This window comes from Emydura macquarii, unplaced genomic scaffold, assembly GCF_026122565.2.
Source record: "Emydura macquarii macquarii isolate MOO-44397 ecotype Brisbane River unplaced genomic scaffold, CSIRO-AGI_Emac_v2 contig_374, whole genome shotgun sequence".
In the NCBI taxonomy this organism is placed as follows: domain Eukaryota; kingdom Metazoa; phylum Chordata; order Testudines; family Chelidae; genus Emydura; species Emydura macquarii.
The window spans coordinates 11,207,541-11,225,950 of NW_027130511.1; the positions used below are offsets into that span (position 1 = coordinate 11,207,541).

Here is an 18,410-nt window from a genome sequence, read left to right on the forward strand (position 1 = left end):
AAGGGTGCTTCTCCATATATGCCAATCATGTTTGATCTTGAAAGGGTTTTTTAGATGTATTCCTGGAGAATAAATCCATCAATGGCAATTAGCCAGGATGGGCAGGGATGCAACACCATGCAAGTGTCCTTAGCCTCTGTTTGCCAAAAGCTGGGCGTGGACAACGGGATGGATCACTTGATTGCCTGTTCTGTTCATTCCCTCTGAAGCACCTGGCATTGGCCACTGCTGGAGGATAGGATAATGGGCTAGATGGACCATTGGTCTGACCCAGTATGGCTATTCTTATGTATTTTTAACATATTCCCAGCCTCGGTTTCTGAAGCAGTAGTACCTACCCCAAGCAATCAAAAATCATTAGACAAGCTCCTAAAAAGTCAGATTGGTTTAGAAAATCTTACATTTTAAAAATAATGTATGGGTTCTTTTTATTTGCTTTCTGTTTTTTTATTTGTATGTTTGAGACTTTAGGGTTCACAATTTCAAGCTTTACTCCATAATCTTGAGGGCTAGAAACTTTTTCAAAATAAAAGTTGAGATTCTCATATAAACCTGTGACTCCAGGACCTGGGGCTTTGAAAAAAGCCAGTATTGCAAGACTCATGACAAAAATCACAAGAGACAAAGTCACACTGAATTATCTGAGTACCTCACAAGATTAAACAAAAGGTCTTAGCCTGGCCCCAGTGATTCTGCACTCATGGCGTTCCGCTCAGACCTTGGACCAGGTGGGCATCAAACTACACCATCTCCAATAGACTTTCTCCCCTCAAAGACAGATGTATTTGTTTGAGTGAGAAAGGGGAGAGGAAATGGAACCAACATCCAACCAAGTATTTTGGATCAAACAATCAATATTTCATTCAGACCCAGCATGGATAAAAAAAATAAAGAGCTACCCAATACTAAAGGGCATAAGAGGGTGGATGACAAACCCCATTCAGAGCACCTTTCTATCAGTTGCCTCAGCCCACATAGCAAGTTACCAAACATTACACCATGCTTTTGTATCAAAATAGCAGTCAAGAAACAAAATGGGATTTTTTTAGTCCAGTCCTCATCAGCTCTCTCAAAGTCTTATTACAATCAGATTCTCTGCCACAGGAAATCAGAACTACATAGGAAGGCTCTGATTTTTTTTAGTTAATCTAGGGCACATCTACACAGACCTGGGAGATGTAATTCCCCTCTTGAGTAGATGGACATTCACTACCACTGCTCAAGCTAGCACCTAACAATAGCTGGGTTGGCACAGGCAACAGCTCAGGCTAGCGACCCAAGTACAGTGTCGCCTAGCCCCTCTGGGTACATAGTCAGGGGACTAGCTTAAGCAGCCATCCCTACCGCACACTGCTTTTGGGTGCTAGCGTCTGTCCACCCATGCTGGGAATTACACTTCCCAGCTGCCATGTAGGCATGCACTTAATGCTAATTAGTGATAAGCTGATAGCCCTGAGCCTGAAAATCTATTAAAAGAACAGTAGAATCAGTTCAAGCTTCCTCAGTATTACCCTGCCAATGTGCCTCAATCTGTTCTCAAGGAATCACCTCCACATGTGAGATAGTATTTGATTATTTATTTCCATTCAGTTCTTGGTCTCTTTACTAAAGCTGCCAACAAGGGGGACAGTCAGTGCCATTTGAAATGGTAATATGGGCACAGACTATGCATATGGTTTAGTATGGGCATTTGCCTACTAGTAAATGGACTGAGATCCCTAAACACAATAAGCCACCAGAGATCATCGGATTTTTAATAAGCAAGGAAATAATGGAATCTAGTTGCAAGGGCAACAGTACTATGTGGTACAGTCCCCAAACCTTCCAGTAATCATTTTGTAAGAACATTTTTTTTTTTGCAGGTAGATCATTTTGTTTTGGTCCTCAAATTTAATTTCAGTTGTTTCTTTGATTTCCCTTTAAATATTCAATAACAAATTGTGACATTCACTGCTATTTCCAAATTTTTTTTGGAATCCCACCCATTCAAATTTATCAGCCAAATGCTGTTGGAAGGAGTCAAAACATGGAGTTGTATTCATTTGATGATCTGTCACCTCAGAATGTCAATGACGAGTTAAGTCACTATCCAGTCCTAAATAGACCAAGGCCCCTGCAGCTGGTGCAACATCTCTATGGACAGATGGCATCAAGTGAAGAGTCTGTGGCTTAGACGCAGACTACTGCAATTTCTCTTTGGCTTCACAGAAAGAGGAAACAGTTAATTCCTTTCAAGGACCCAGTAAAATTAACAAGAATAAAAAACAGAGAAAAATAAACAAAAATTGCTCAGATTTGAGCCTCAGACCATTTGACTTTTCTAATATTCCGACACTCCTATCTTCCTCTTCCCCACAGCTCAAATATTAAAAAAAAAAAAAAAAAAAAAAAGATAATATAATGCAAATAAAGAAAGGTTATTTGGTGGCTGCAGTGCCATGTTACTGCATTGAAAAAATTATTCCAACTGATTCTTATATTCATGTAACAGAATAAAATAAATTTACCTGTAATGATATCAATTTCACAAAACTCATAAGAATGGCCATACTGGGTATGTTTACACTGCAATAAAAGAGCTATTGCTAGTCCATGGCAGTTGACTTGGTTAGTAGGGCTATAAAACTGCAGTGAAGACATTTGGGCTCAGGCTGCAGCCTATGCTCTGGGATCCTCTCTCCTTGTGTAACTGGTCCATTTACCCCAGCTTCCTGTTTTCTGACAGTGGCCAGTCCCAGTTACTTTACAGGGAATGAACAGAAAAGGTCAATTATTGAGAAATCCATCCCGACATCCAGTCCGATTCTTTGCAGTCAGAGGCTTAGGGCACCCAGAGCATAGGGCTGCATTCCTGATTATCTTGGCTAATAGTCATTGATGGACCTATTCTGCATGAATTTATCTAATTCTTTTTTTAACCCAGTTATACTTTTCATCTTCACAATATCCCTGGCAATGAGTTCCACAGTTTGACTATATTGTGTGAATAAGTACTTCTTTTGTTTGTTTTAAACCTGCTGCCTATTAATTTCATTGTGTGACCATTGGTTCTTGTGTTATGTGAAGGAGTAAATAACACTTCCTTGTCCACTTTTTCCACAAATTCACGATTTCAGCTCTTAAGATGAAGAGTCCCAGTCTTCTTATATGGAAGCTGTTCCATTCTGGTAATCATTTTTGTTGCCCTTCTCTGTACTTCTTCCAATTCTAATTGATCTTTTTTGAGATGGGATGACCAGAACTGTATGCAGAATTCAAGGTGTGCACACCATGGATTTATAGAGTGGCGTTATATTTTCTGTCTTATCTAACACTTTTCTAATGGTTCCAGACATTGTTAGCTTTTTTGACTGCTGCTGCACACAGAGCAGATGTTTGCGGAGAACTATCCACAGTGACTCCAAGATCTCTTTCTTGAGTGGTAACAGCTAATTTAGACCCCATCATTTTATATATAGAGCTGGGATTATGTTTTCTAACGTGAATTACTTTGCACTTATCAACACTGAATTTCATCTGTCATTTTACTTCCCAGTCACCCAGTTTTCTGAGATCCCTTTGTAACTCTTCACAGTCAGCTTTGGACTTAATTATCTTGAGTAATTTTTTATCACCTGCAAACTTGGCCAGCTCATCTTGACTCCTTTTACCATATAATTTATGAACATGTTGAACAGCACTGGTCCCAGTACAAACTACTGGGGGACACCACTATTTACCTCTCCTCATTCTGAAAATTGACCATGTATTACCCTTTGTTCCCCATATTTTAACCAGTTACTGACTCAGGAGACCTTCCCTCTTATCCCATGACATCTTATTTTGCTTGGAACCTTTGGTGAGGGCTACTACAGGGTAAAATGAACTCCGATCAGCTTAAGGATCAGTGCTAAATTTAACTGGTGGATAGGAAACATATGAAGTGGACCAGATTGCTCAATTTACTGGATCTAGGAGATGTGTCAATGTACAGTAGAGTCACCATGTCAATTTTCATGCTCCTCTGGAAAGCATGATTTCATAAAGATCGTCATAAACATAATGTTTCTCAATCTCACTGCTTATGCAAAACGTAAGTAAAGGGGATATAAGACACAACTTGAAATTCAAAGATGGAAAAATAAGGTTAATTTCTAAGTCAGTTGGTTAAGATAAGGGAAATGTCCTGCAAAGATGCAATAGGCCAAATTTATCCCTGCTGTTACACCACTGACTTTGATGGAGTTACAGCAGGTATGAATTTGGCGAACCATGTTTACTGAACATATAGTCAGCTGCAGGATTCATATATGGTATATTAATCCCATGACTGTACATGAACACTGGATTCTGCCCAACAGCAACAGTGGCAAACAATTGTAGTTTAAGTTTGTAAAACGGCATTCTTTATTATTTCCGTTGAAGGCAAAGCCACTTTGTTGGCACTTCATAGGAATATCTTTCCACCAGCTTTTCATCATAGGGAATATGCCATGTGTCTCCTGTAGTCTGTACCACTGTGTCATAACTGGGAATAGGCTGTGGGTAAAGACAAGAAAAAAATGTTATACTGACTTAAACAAAAAAAGGTTGTTATGACTAGCATACATTTCCTCCCCTTTCTCAACAGTAGAAAGCTGTTAGATGATTCTGCGGAACAGCAAACACAAAAAGCAGAGCATGTCAAAGCACATAGATAGAGGGTCAGACTGCAAGCAACACTGGATATTTCTATTCATAAACCTTGCACCTAAACCACCTAAGACGTGTATAATTCACACTTAATATAAATATACAAAATGTTAACAGAGTCCTAGTATTCTTGTCTAACTACATTCTATTGAACTCAAGAAGCACTATCGCAAGAATCCTTTTGCTGACTTCAAGATTTCTACTGTTTACTCAATCCTTCTCACTGGACCATAACTCAGCTTCTCAATATTTTTTCTTTACACAGAATCTTTCTGGTCTGTGTATCTTTAAATATTTGATCTTGATATGAAGACATCAAGAGATGGAGAATCCACCTTTTTTCTTAGTAGTGTGTTCCAATGGTTAATCAACCCTAATGTTTAAAAACGTGTGCCTTATTTCTCAGTTGAATTGTCCGATTTTAACTTCCAGCCATTGTTTCTTATTATGCTTTTCTATGCTAGACTAAAGAGCCCTTTATTTTCTCCCTGTGAAAGTACTTATATACTGTAATCAAGTCACCTCTCAATCTTCTTTTGATAAACTAAACAGATTAAGCTTTTTTATTCTCTCAATGTAAGGCATTTTCTACAACCCTTAAATTGGTTTTGTGACTCTTTACAGTTTAAAAATAATGTTGAAAAATTGGTGAGCATGCAGTCGACACCATAACTGTATGCAGTATTCTAATATCGGCCACATCAAGGAAACAGCAAATAACTTCCTCCAGCCAAAACTGTGTGTACTATGCTCAGAAAGACGTCACTCATTTAGCTGTATACCGATTGCACACCTGACTAATACCATGTATCTCTTTACTGTACCAAACACTTATCTATGAACCTGCCTGTTTAGAATAATGCTACACTGAATACCTCTATTTGCCTGTGAATACATCTTTAAATTAAATTGGAATTAAAAATGCATTCTATTTTGGGATTAAAAATATGTATTTTACAGAAGAATTGAGAGGAGAATGATCTATTTTCAGGCTTATAACAGATGCAAGAAAATGCAGAATTTGGAACCAGGACATAGAGGGCTCTAATTTATGTCTACACTGCAGTGTAAGCCAATGTTCGAGCCCAAGCTCATGCTCAAGCCCCTTTGCATCTACACTGCAATTGTTCTAATTTAGGGCTCAGACTCAGAGTCCCAGGACCCTCAGGATCCAAGTTTGAGGTGAGCTGGGAACCAGGGTCCAAGTCCTATTGCTGTGCAGTGTAGATGTAGCCCTGCTTGATTTGGGTCTTGGAGTTAGTCGCAAGTATCTCACAGTTCCCTGGGACAATCTCCTTAGCCCTCTCTATCCCGATAAATATGCAATCCACTCTATTGAAAATGTAAAACACTCCTCCCCCCCCCCCCGCCTTTGCGAACGGCAGCAGCTCATATCTGCATTAACCCATTCTCTTCTGATCACGATCTGCAAGCACACTATTGTAGAGCCACATTTCCGGGGTGAGGGGCGCTAGAGACTCTTGGATATGGTTTATTTTACTATGGTTGACATGGGTCTGCGCACGGCAGTGTGGATGCTAGAGCCCTAGGTTTGAGCATGGGCTAGAAAAGTCTTAACCCTTTGTTAACACAATGTAGACATTCAAGCTCAGGGTTCCCTAACATGGGCCAGCTGACTCAAGTCCCACTAACCCTGCACTTACATTGCAGTGTAGACATACCATCAGGGTAAAATTGTGCACCTATGATACACTGTACCCAAAAGGTCTGTAAAGGCAAACAAGTAACAGTGCATGTAAACAGCTGTTTATGCACTTTCTTGTCTATTCATCAGTCCTCTTGCCTACAATGACAAATCACACATTTTGTGAGCAAAAGTGCTATTTGAGCGCCAAACTAGAGTTTTGAGCACACTGCCCCATGTGCTCATCTATACAAATCCTGCCTTAGGCCTCAATAGGATTTTTTTCTAGTTTTTTTATTATTTGTGGCTCATATTTTATACATTTAATGAGTATGTTCTGTGTGTTCTCTGAAGAGAGCAGAGATCTTACGTGAAATGTTATTCTCCTTCCTGGCCTGTAGTTGGAAATCATCATTTGGTGTCCACGCTGCCACTTAAAGAACAGCTGTCGAATAAAGCTGTCGGGGAGACAAGCCTTGTGATCTCGCAGGAGGTCTCTAGTAAGAAACTTACAATGACTGCCTGAATGAAGAGCGGCATATAACAGGAAGGGGTCATCTTCTGATCTAAATACACCACAAGGAGAAAAGACAGATGTCACTCATGGGCACTAGAAGGTTGCGGGAAATGAATCAAGAATTCAACTGAATTTTATGCATCATTAATGAAAATTCCCATCACCACTAAGCTCTCTATTAAAACAAGGAACTTTTCCTGTTTACCATAAAGCATCCAAATGTACGGAAGGAGATTAAAATTTAGCTTCCTAAAAGAAAGAGCATTTTCCCCTCCCATTACAACATGACAATTAACAAAATGGCAACTTGCCATGTGACTTAACAATAAACTGCTACACTGAATAGAAGCACTAAAATTCAAATTTTGTCCTCAGGAGCACCACATTGATGCACAAAACTGTACTGCATCCATCCAGATCAATAATTTCATGTAAGCATCTGATAAAGTGTCTCTAATTTTATGCATACCACAGCGCAACTCTGATTTGTAGACTTGTGGGTGGGTTTATTCCCCAGAAGCTCTAAGATTTTTTCATAGAATATACTCAACTTCATCTTTCATTCAAATGAGGCAGATTTTGGAGGGGGACATGAATTTTTGTATTAAATTTTTTTCTCCCTGTGAGAAAATCCCCATGATATAATCACAGCTCTGCAATTCTACAGTATTTTCCATCCAAGGATCTCAAAATAGGTAAATTAGAAGAACTGTTGCACATTTATTATAGGTGGAGCCAGCAGGTGTGTCTATAGTTAACACTTCACATTACAAGATCCTCTTTTCAGTTGCTTATAACAGTGCCAAACTTTAACCATTCGAGCTGAAATTTTCCATGCTGGATTTCTGCTCAGGTTGGATTTTTTATTTATTTATTTATTTATATTTTAAGTTTCAGCAAAATTGGTTCAGCTGCTTCTGAGAAGCTTAAAGAAAAATACACTGTTTTGCCCATGTCAACAATTATTACAACCATTTTGCTGAGACGCTCTTTAGCACCTCCAAGCTGAAGCAGGAACTCAAAATTTAGCATGGGGATGATGGGGGAAGCACCTTTGTGCCAGGGATGTGACTTTTGCTGTTCCCATGAAAAAGCACCCCATTTGGCCAAGTTATGAGCCTTTGAAAAATCTTAGTTCACACATTCTCAGTAGACACTTGTTAAGAGTTTGGCAACTAAATTCTCTGTAGATTCCATTTACACTGGCATGGTCCATCGCAGGGCTGCAGAGGCTAATGAAATTGCTCCTCCTGACTGCCAAGGGCTGCTGGGCACAGGAACTGGGAGCAGGGATACCGTCCATCCTTTATTCTCAATGCTCCCTCTGCTGGTGCCCAGGCAGCATGTAAGCAGCAGCAGCTTGACTCAAATGCAGAGGAGACAAGAGCCAGACCCGAAGAGGGGGTGAAAGGGGTGGCAGAGGGAGTAGATTGGAACATGGAGATTAGGGGAAGACTGGGTTTGTCTTGGCAAGGAGTCTGGGAGCAGGGGGAGAGGGGTTGGGGACTGAGATTGGATGTGGGGGAAGGGACTGGGACTGGCTGGGCAAGAAGACAGACACAAAGCCAGGAACAGAGGCTGAGACTCCAAGCCAGAGAAGGAGACTAGGACTGGGAGCTAGGGTAGGGAGGAAGGCTGGGACTCAAATGGGGATCCTGGAGGGAAGATTGGGATTAGGAGCTGGTGACCAAACTGCAGCAGCAGAAGGCGGGTCTGTGACCACTAGAAACCCCTTTCCAGCATCTGGAGTAGAACTCAAGGCTCCATATTCTCAGCAATTCTCTGCTGTCAAGAAATATTTGGAAAAGTGTGCATCTCATCCCCTTCTAGTGCTGGTCCACATAGAGGATAACAATCTACTATTATCAGTAACTCTGTTAGCACAACTGGCAGAGGTCTCTCTGTGGATCTAAAGTTTCCTACCCTGCTGATGATCAATATAGGTGTCAATATGGGTACATCTACACAGCAATCCAACACCCATGGCTGGCCCAGCTGATTTGAACTTAGACGGAGGGGCTGTAAAATTGCTGTGCAGACCTTCAGGCTCAGGCTGGAACCTGAGCTCTGCGACCCCGTGAGAGGTGAGGGCCCCAGAGCTTGGGCTACAGCTTGAACCTGAACATCTACACAGCAAGTTTTAGCCTCACAGCCTGAGCCAAAGTCAGCTGACCTGAGGCAGCTGCAGGTCTTTTATTCCACTAAAAGACTCCACATTATGAGAGTTCTGTGTTTTAGCACAATTTTTAATCTGTTTTGTTTTCTCTGTCCATTCAGACTGCAAACTCCATGGAACAAGGAATATGCTGTTCTTTTTTTGCATGTACAGGGCTGAGCACTGTCCGTGCTTAACAATAAATAGTAGTAAGTCATGAAGTCAGCTGGTTTAAGTCATTTAAAATAAAAATGAATCTAGTTTTGACCTCCATTAAGTTTAGTCATCTTCTTCAATACTTACGTATTTTCAGCAAAAAAGAAGTCTGCTTTCTTCTGCACAGCTGCCACAATGTGCCTTTTCCAGTTCCGAGATCCAGTCAGCATATGTTTGCGGCCCAGCACAAGCAACCGCAGATTCTGCTGTGTCAGGTGGAAGACAACATCAAATAGCTGCAGAAAACAAAGCAAAAGCACAGTCTATTTTAGCTGTAAAAACAAGAATGACAGGAAATACATTTTCTTCTGTGTCTCTAGTCAAGGGACTCCTATCATTTTCAGTACAGTCTCCCACAAATCTTTCCCATGGTCAGCCATAGCTAGGAAACTTTCATTTTTAAGTATTAAAAAATTAACTAACCTGTTAACAAGTGTCAATTAGCAAACACATACACAAAAAGAAAAATGTAGTTATTAACTGTTTAAACTTTCACAGTGTTCTTGTAATTAATACATGGGAATTGATGCAGAGCTCCCTGGACAGCTCAGCAGATAAAGAAACAAATGGAAGACTTGAAATCATCTTGGGATTCTCACACCCAGGGCTGGCAATGATGCAGAGATGAAGCCCTTGGTCTTAGTTAAGGAAATGAAGAAGGATTGACTTTTTAGCCTGTGCTGCTCCAGTAGCATCACCTGCTGTAATGGTTTCATAAGTATTAGTGATCAGTACTGCTCTATAAAAGGAAAAATAAGAGCTTAGTATGAAGGGAATGATGAAAGACTTATTCGGACAAGCCTCCCCACATGCATGAATCAATATTCCAGGGTGGCGAATGTTGCCACTATGCCAGATTCTCCACAGAGGGACCTTACACCAAAGGAGTAAGTTAGAATGGCACCTCTGCTATTTTAACTTTTGCTGGGCCCAGGTCACTGAGGATTGGCTCCCTGTCACAAGTGACTCCCTGTGGCCTTCCCTCTCCATTGCACCCAGGCAAAGCTTAGACAGGGTGGAGAACCTGACCCTCTAAGAACACTGAATGCACGTATGGGTTGGTTACAATTAATAGCATTATCATATTGCCCAAAAAAGGAGGAAAATTAATTCTTTATTGATAGACTCCATAGACTGTCAGTATTTTTTCTCTACTGCCACTGACCTTCTAGCTCCCACCCCTTTCCCTCCTCACTGCTTGTTTTTTCTCCCATCTCTGTGACTATCTTCAACAGGCTCCTTTGTCATTGGAACAAGATAGGGTTCACTTAGTAGCCACAGGACCGGGAAAGAGAGCCAAAAATATTTTATGGTTTGTTGTCTGCTGGCTCTCCTAGCTGCTGCTACAGTACTGGAGCTATGGGGATGAAGGCTCTGTACACTGAGCTCTGGTCTAGACTACAAACTTATGTCGGTATAACTCTGTAAGTGTCCACACCCCTGAGTGACGTGGTTATACCGACTTATCTCCCAATGTAGACAGCACTATGTCAATGGGAGGGCTTCTCCCATTAACACAGCTACCACCTCTCAGGGAGGTACAGTACCTACACCATCAGCATAGGTAGCATCTTCACTCGGTGCCACAATGTCACAGCTGTACCAGTGTACTGCTATAAGTGTAGACAAGCCCTGAGTTTAAAGATGGGCCTAGGGGTTCTCGGTGCTACAGCAGATTACTGGAGTTTAATAATGGCTAACAGAGTTGGCTGCCATTTGCAGGCAATCATGTTAGACATCCAGCATTTCTTTGCATGCATGGAGTCTCCTTTCCTCTGCTTGAAAGAAATAGCTCATAATATCGTCATTAGACACTAGCTAAACAAAATGATTTTAGCCTATAAAATGACAGATAAAGTAAGTTGTCTAACTCTCTCTCTCACACACACATGCACACACACAAATGGAGACCACAAATGTTTCAGAACTTCCATTTTGGAGTGCAGAACTGAAGGGTCTAGAAACAAATCAAAATGTTTACAATAAAGGGATACTGTCAGATTAAATATATTTTTAAATAACAAATGTCCTTATCCTACGTTCCTAATAACACAATTAGAGTTGAAATAATTTTAAAGTTCAATTATATTTTCTATTTATGTTATTTACTTTTGGCATGTCCCAACTGTACAAAGGTAACTGATTGGTCAGTTTCACTTTTTTACAGTCACTTTCAGGATCTCAAGCCCAGGTCTGGTGCTGCAATGTTTGGGATGCAAAGCCTGAAGAAGAATATGTTTGGTTTTTTAAAATTGTTTCCACAGAAATTAAAAAACTTAATGGAAATATTTTTTGTTGGTTTTCTAAAAGTTGATTGTCACAACAGGGAGGGCCAGATCTTAAACTGCTGTAAATCAATGTTACTCCAATGTACTGATTTATACCACTTGAGACTCTTAAATTTTAGGCCAAAAGTTTAAAGGAAGACAGAACTCTTCTTTTTGCCATTTACATCATTTCCACTCAAATGCCTATTTATCATAATCCTACATAACTAACCAGTTCACACAGCCTTTTAATTATGCACTAAAACCTTTTTTTAAAAAAAGAATGAATTCTTCAGGGCAAGGTTATATTGCTTTAATAAAACATTGTGTTCCAAGTATTCCCACACAGTAGAATTAACTGCACAAAATGGCTTTCAGGAAACTAAGTCCATCTATGGGTAAAGTCTCACACAGTGGTCTGAGAATAGCAGAGAGATTTTCTGAGTAATCCTAGACAGCAAATAGTGCTTCCTTTCCATTTTTGATAGAGCTATGGTAGCAACTCTATAGTTGATGTAACTAGCTTATTCTTAAAAGCGACCTGAAAAGGAAAAGGAAATGGACTTGTGCTTTCTTTTTGTGTGTTTTTTTTTTTTAAATGTACAAGGCGACTGAAAGCCTGGGGAGTTGAGGGGTGGGAAGGGCTGAATTTTTTTCCCCTCTGCTTGTTTTTTGCCTTAAGAATATCAGAGCTTATGGTAGGTCTGCACACACCACTACCCAAATAACTAAACTGGTTTTAATTAACATCTTCTGCTATTTTGTTGCAAAAGTTTACGTATGGACACTCTTACTTTGAAATACAAGTGTCTTATTTTGATTTAGTATAAATCAATTCCTTACTCACTTAAACTTAGGCCTGACCTACTGGTTTAAATAACAAACAGTGTGATTTTAAACTGATTTAGTTATATCAGACTCCCTTATAACAGTTTAAACATAGCTTATGTTGGTTTAGCTTGCATGTGTAAATTTACAGAGTATTTAAAAATAAATTTATTTTTATTCTGAAATCAGTGTCCACACACACAGAACTTGCACCGAAATAACAAAAGGTGCAAATGACAACCACTTTAGTTATTTTGGTGTAAGTTTGTTTGTAGACCAACCCTCAGTCAATTAGAAACAGGTTTCAACTAAACTTAGATAAACCACTCAAACTGAAATAAATATGTCTACACAGGAGTTTGCACCACTTTAATTTGTGTAGACTGAATAAAGCAGGCTGAATAAAAATAACCCTCCTTATCCAGGGTTTATGCTGCTTAGTATCAAGGGGCTGTCATAATCCTATTTTCTCTACACGTTCAGAGTCTTCCTGGAAAAACAAGAGCAGACTTTTAATGAAAATACAATATTTAAAATTTTTCTCCATCAAACCTCCCTTACTCCACACCCCCCAAAATCCAAACACCCAACTTTCAGGCTTTCTTTATATATTACGAGGACCATAAAACCATTTTAAAAATCCTTTGCAAATCACATTTAGCTTCTCCTCTTCCCTGGAATTTCCCCTATAAACTGACGAATCTTGACTGACTGATGATAATCTTTGTTTCTGACCCCAAAATGAAACTACAAAGGTGTTGGCATTTATCTGGTACCAGAGAGGGGCGGCTATACTTTTTGTCTCCCTGCTTAATAGTAAAAGTAATACTTGGTATATGTTTTTATATCTCTCTGAAAAAAACCCAACCAAATCCTGAGGTCTCTCTGTTTCCTCCACCTCTCTACCTCACACAAAATCCTTAGTTTGCCTTCACTGGGATTTTATATGAATAAAGACCAAAATATGACAATATTTTGGGATTGTGGTAAACTAATTTTTGACTCTATGGTCTTGTGTTATTTGTAGATTTGATGCTCACCACTGTAGCGTCTAGCCGCTGTATAAAATTTTGAATTATAAACAGTTGTACAACCTGCAAAGAGTGGAAAATCCCACCCCTCTGATGCTTATTGGATCTTCCTGTCTGAAGCATCAATAATTATGTGAAAGCTATGCTGGAAAGGTGCACTGCTTTGCACTGTGCCCATAAAGCCATGTACATTGGACTGACAGATTAGGAGAGGGTTGGCCAAAGAGAGGTGACCAGAAAAATTTCAGTCATAGACTTTCCACTGACAACTTCCAGCCACCAGACCCTCCCCCAAAGTTCAAAACTAGAGGCTGACAACAAGAGTGCCTCAACTGATTTTAGTAGTCACAATGCGACACCAAAGAAGAGGCAGTCCTAAGACCAGTCTACATGCAGCCTCAATGCAGCAATCAGGGTAGCTACTTGGTGCTGCCTCCACAGATAAAGGTATGTCGGCATTTGCGCTGATAGGGTTTGCTCCTGCTTGAAGGAGTAAACCCTAATAAGCTCAATTGGTGCAAACCCTTCCAAGACCATGTTTACACTTAGGGGTCAGCACAGGCCACAGATTGTTGAATTGGGGCAACACCCGAATGTACACAAGTCTTAAGTAAGCTAGATTCCGGCCACTAAGTCTTTATCTTTAAAAATCATATAAAACGTGACTGGATTGTAAATGCTAGTCATTTGGACTTTCTGCTCCCACAGAACAGAGCTCATATCTTAGTGGCACCAGTGATTCGCTACTTTAAAGCGGAAGTTACTTCCACTGAATAAGGGAAACAAAGTTAAAGTGTTTGGGAAACATTTTGGAGGTATAAGTATTAAATTGCTTCAGTTTTGCAATGGAAAAACTAACAGTTGATTAAAATAAGAAAATTAAGTGGAATTACTGTAAGAGTGATTAAAAATCCTTCTTGCATAATAACGCCTCCCTCCATCTTCCATTAAAATTAACCTTTATTCATACCAATTAAACATGTTACCTGAACCTTAGAATAATGCATTTTTGCTTGTAGAATATTTTTTAAAACCATGATTTTTCCTGAACTCTCCTGTTCTTGGTGCTACTTGACTGGGTACTTTGTGTCTAATTTTAAACTTGGACATTTATTGTGGTGGTCTATACATAGTCACAGCACTTGTGCGGGGGGATTTCCTAACTGAGTATACTCCCACGCCTGACTGTTTCTCAAGAAAGGAAGACATGAGACACATCATCAAACTGCGTTTAGTCATAAAGAAAACAGGCTATAGCACAAGTAACAAGGAAACAGCAGCAGAAGTCCCTTGCCCCAAAAGGCATGAATAAACCCTTTCTTGATCTGCCAAATAATTCCAAATTATCTAAAAAATGGTGAAGTTACTTAATTACTCTTCCATGTAATTGCATAATGCAAATGTGCTTCAAATAATGAGACTCAATGCATCAGAATTTGTCTAAGGACTTCCACACCACTTACGTGTGCAAATATTAGCTATGCAGCTGGATAATCTGTTCAGCAGAAAGTCTTTTGAAGACAACTGAAAAAAATGCCACAAACACACACACGCCACTTGAGAATTCTCAGAATCAGCTCCTCTCCATCTACAACATTTCATATTAACTTGAGCCTGACAGCCTTACTGACCCCAGTGTGGACAAGGGCTTTTGACATGTTATTTGATCAAATCTAGGATTCCACCTTTACCAGTGAAAATAAATTGATGCTTCAGAGAAAGGTGAAAGCACCCTGTAATTCAACCAATTGTGTGTTGCCATGGAGAAAAAATACTTCCTGATATTTACAGGCAATTAATTTATTCCCTGAAAGTTGAGGATTGCTTTCTCTGCATCATTTGAGCCTGCATAATTATAAGTGTTATCCAATCTTAACAAATCCTCCTAAATTACCTGTCTCAATGCATTTCTGTGTCAGTCAATCCCACATGAAGGATATGCTGTGGTAGGTAAGAGTTTCCTTATTTTTTAAAAAATGTGCTGCCCACTAGTTTCATTGAGCATCCTTTGTTCTCTTATTGAAGAACATGGTAAGGAGGAGGAATCAGTTAGTTCTCATTCTACCCCACATTATTTTGAGGAGACCTATGAAATAACGATCATCCTTCCCCTAGTTTAATGGAATCTCTTGTTGGTATTCAGGTGTATGGCTTCTGATGGCATAAACAATGATGGCTGGTAATTTGCACCATGCCTCTTAACCAGATTACTTGCCCTTTACTGAACATCTGCAATCTCTGTTTATTATTCTTGTAGGGAATTGATTAAAATTAATAAAATGATGGTAGTTTACACACATATATCGCTTCATTTATCTGAGTATCTCAGAGCCTATTACAAATGTTAAATAATAAAGTCACACAACATTCCTGAGAAATAGGTATTATAATCTCCATTTTGCACATGATAAACATGAGGCAAGAAGAGGTTAAAGGGACTTGTTCACACAGCAAGTCACTGATAGCGCAAAGAGCTCAACAGTTCTGAATCACTGCTCCCTCATCACAGTCATGCACTGTCACCACATTAACACAGTACTTAAGGAACAAGCACACTGCTGTTTTATCAATATTGTAATTAAAATCATTCTTACTTTCTATCTCCTTTTACATATTCCAAAGGAACGTTATTTCTTTCCAAGTGCACTGGGCAGACATTTTCACTGAGCTATTATGAAGATTTCTGGATTTTATCTCTGAGAGAATCCTGCTAGTTCAGAGCCTATCATATTAATAGTTTCTTCTTAATATGCATTCATTCCCATTTATGAAAATTACATTTCAATTTGTCACTGCCCAATTCCTTCATTTAATTAGAGCCTGCTTGAGCGTCTCCTTAACCGTAGAATTTTCTAACAATTTAGAGTTCAAAATATTTTGCTAAATTAGGCTCGGATGAGCCCTGTGCCTGCCTGAAGCCGCACTGAAACCACAGGAATCTGCCTGCACAGAGGTCACTATAGAATCGGGGTCCAACTGTTCACTTAGTCTTCCAAAATGTAAATAAATATATCAAAGCTGCTTCCAATTCTGATCTCTGACCACTGTCAAGTTCTTTCTCTAGGAGAAGCAGGATTACATAGATGCATTTATTCAGTGTGCACTGCTCCAGATAACAAACCAGGGTACAGAGTTAGAACTATTGAAAATGAGTGGAAAACGGCACACTGTATTCTGGCTCAGTGCCTGTGGCCACTGCTTCCCTCTAGTGGCTGACTCCCAATGACAACAGCAGCATACTGTTAAAAGAGCTCTCCTGTGGTTCAAATGGTAGAAGCCTCTGCTTTTGGTGGAGAGATCATAGATTCTGACATCTGCAATACCTGCAGTGACGCAGCCACAGTTCATTACATACTCAAAAAAATGCCATGATTTATAAACCCATATAAAACATTTTTTTTCTGAACCATATTTCTTCAAACTTATCAGAGGCACTTATCCTCTTTGAGGACAAAGTCCATGAGAAGTTGACAAATAAAAAGTTTTCTGAGCATAAATAACACATCTGAAAAAAGTTGTAACTGGTAATTTAACCTTAAAAAATTTATAAAAATCTTATTGCAATATTTTTAAAAGTCACTTTTCAATTGAGAACAAATATGAACAATCTGAGGCCAAAGGGTATTTTTTTGTACATTATAAGCACCTGAAAATAAGGGCAGAGATGGGGAGTGTTTTCACAACTCTGCACATTTTAACAAAGGATCAAATGTAACAGTGAAATCAATGGGAACAGAGTGCGCTCAGCACATTTAAGGATGAGAGCCTAATTCATTAAACCTCACAACACTCATGGAGTAAGTATATAATCACCTCCCCAATTTACAGAGGTCTATAATGAGACACAGAGAAGTTGGATGACTCTCACCATGAGTATTAGCAGAACAGGTGACAGAATCCCAAAATCCTGATTTTCAGTCATCTGCTCTAATCACTACATCACACTCTGTACAGCGTGTCAGATTTTCAAAGGTCAGGCCTGTCATATGAAAACCTGCCTCCTCTGGACTTTATTGGGAACATGTGCCAGGTAGGAATTCCCTAAATACTTCTCCAGAAAACCATGATGTGTAATGACTCAGCCAAAGGTGGCTCACCTGTTTGATACGTATAGCTCAAAGTAATGAATCACCATAAAGGGAAGTCAGCTTTGCTGTTAATAATTCATATTAAATGGCTTTTAAACATTCTCCACCCTTTGCAGTTCTTGAAGAACTCTATAGTCACTGCCCCAACATACCACATAGCAGCACAGGCCATTCTTACCCCTACTACTCCACAAAGGGGGACAGTGCGGAAAACCACAGTTTCACATACTGACCTGAAAGAACCACAGTTGGTGTATGTGTAGCCACAACAGACTACATTTGTTTACTCATGTGGTGAAATATTTACTTCCTTTCTAATTTTAAAATTTTCACCCCGTTATGTTAAAAATTTGTATAACATTGCCTGTGTGGTTTTTTGCACACTGATCTTTCACACTGTTTTCTCTCCTCCCCCCGTCCCCCTCCCCGGCCAATGAAGTTCAATTTTTAGATAATCAAATTATCTTTATTAGGTCACAACAAATATTCCAGAATGCATAGCAGTAGTCAAAACAAAATGCACACCAAGCACCACAAAATACACAGCTTTAGGAAAACAACCAGCCCTGTTTATAAATGTACAGGAAGCACATACAGTTTTTAGTGGTACCCAAAGCTCCAACCCCGAGAACCCTCCAGCACAGAATGCTACTGTGGTTGACAGTAAAGTGCTCTTTCAAAAGCCACCCTCAACTGCATAGCTCCACATTGGGCTCTTGTAACGTCCCTTGTGTCTGGCTGGTCAAACATAGCAGACAGCCATTCCACCTCCACCCTGGCATCAACTTTATCCCTTTTATCTCATAGTTGTTATGAATAACAACTATTATTATAGGCAGCTATAACCACTGAAATATTTTTCCCACTGAGATCCAATCTAGTAAGTAAACAATGCCAGTGTCCCTTCAATCGCTCAAAAAGGACATCCAACTGTCATTCTGTATCTGCTGAGCCAGTAGCTCAATTTTTTCTTGGTGCTGTCAAAGTGTACG

General features: G+C 39.6%; 1 protein-coding gene across 2 annotated transcripts in view; it reads right to left on the reverse strand.

The window, feature by feature from the left end:
• Window positions 1-4,362: 4,362 nt before the first annotated feature.
• The window catches only part of PRORP (protein only RNase P catalytic subunit), an 86,589-nt gene continuing 72,541 nt past the window's right edge, over window positions 4,363-18,410 (reverse strand). For both annotated transcript variants that reach the window (XM_067534039.1, XM_067534044.1), the window contains exons 6-8: window positions 9,292-9,440; window positions 6,687-6,882; window positions 4,363-4,518 (exon numbers count right to left, since the gene is read on the reverse strand). In XM_067534039.1, coding sequence (XP_067390140.1) covers window positions 4,390-4,518; window positions 6,687-6,882; window positions 9,292-9,440 — 474 coding nt within the window. In that variant the 3' untranslated portion in view covers window positions 4,363-4,389. The remainder of the gene's footprint in view (window positions 4,519-6,686; window positions 6,883-9,291; window positions 9,441-18,410) is intronic.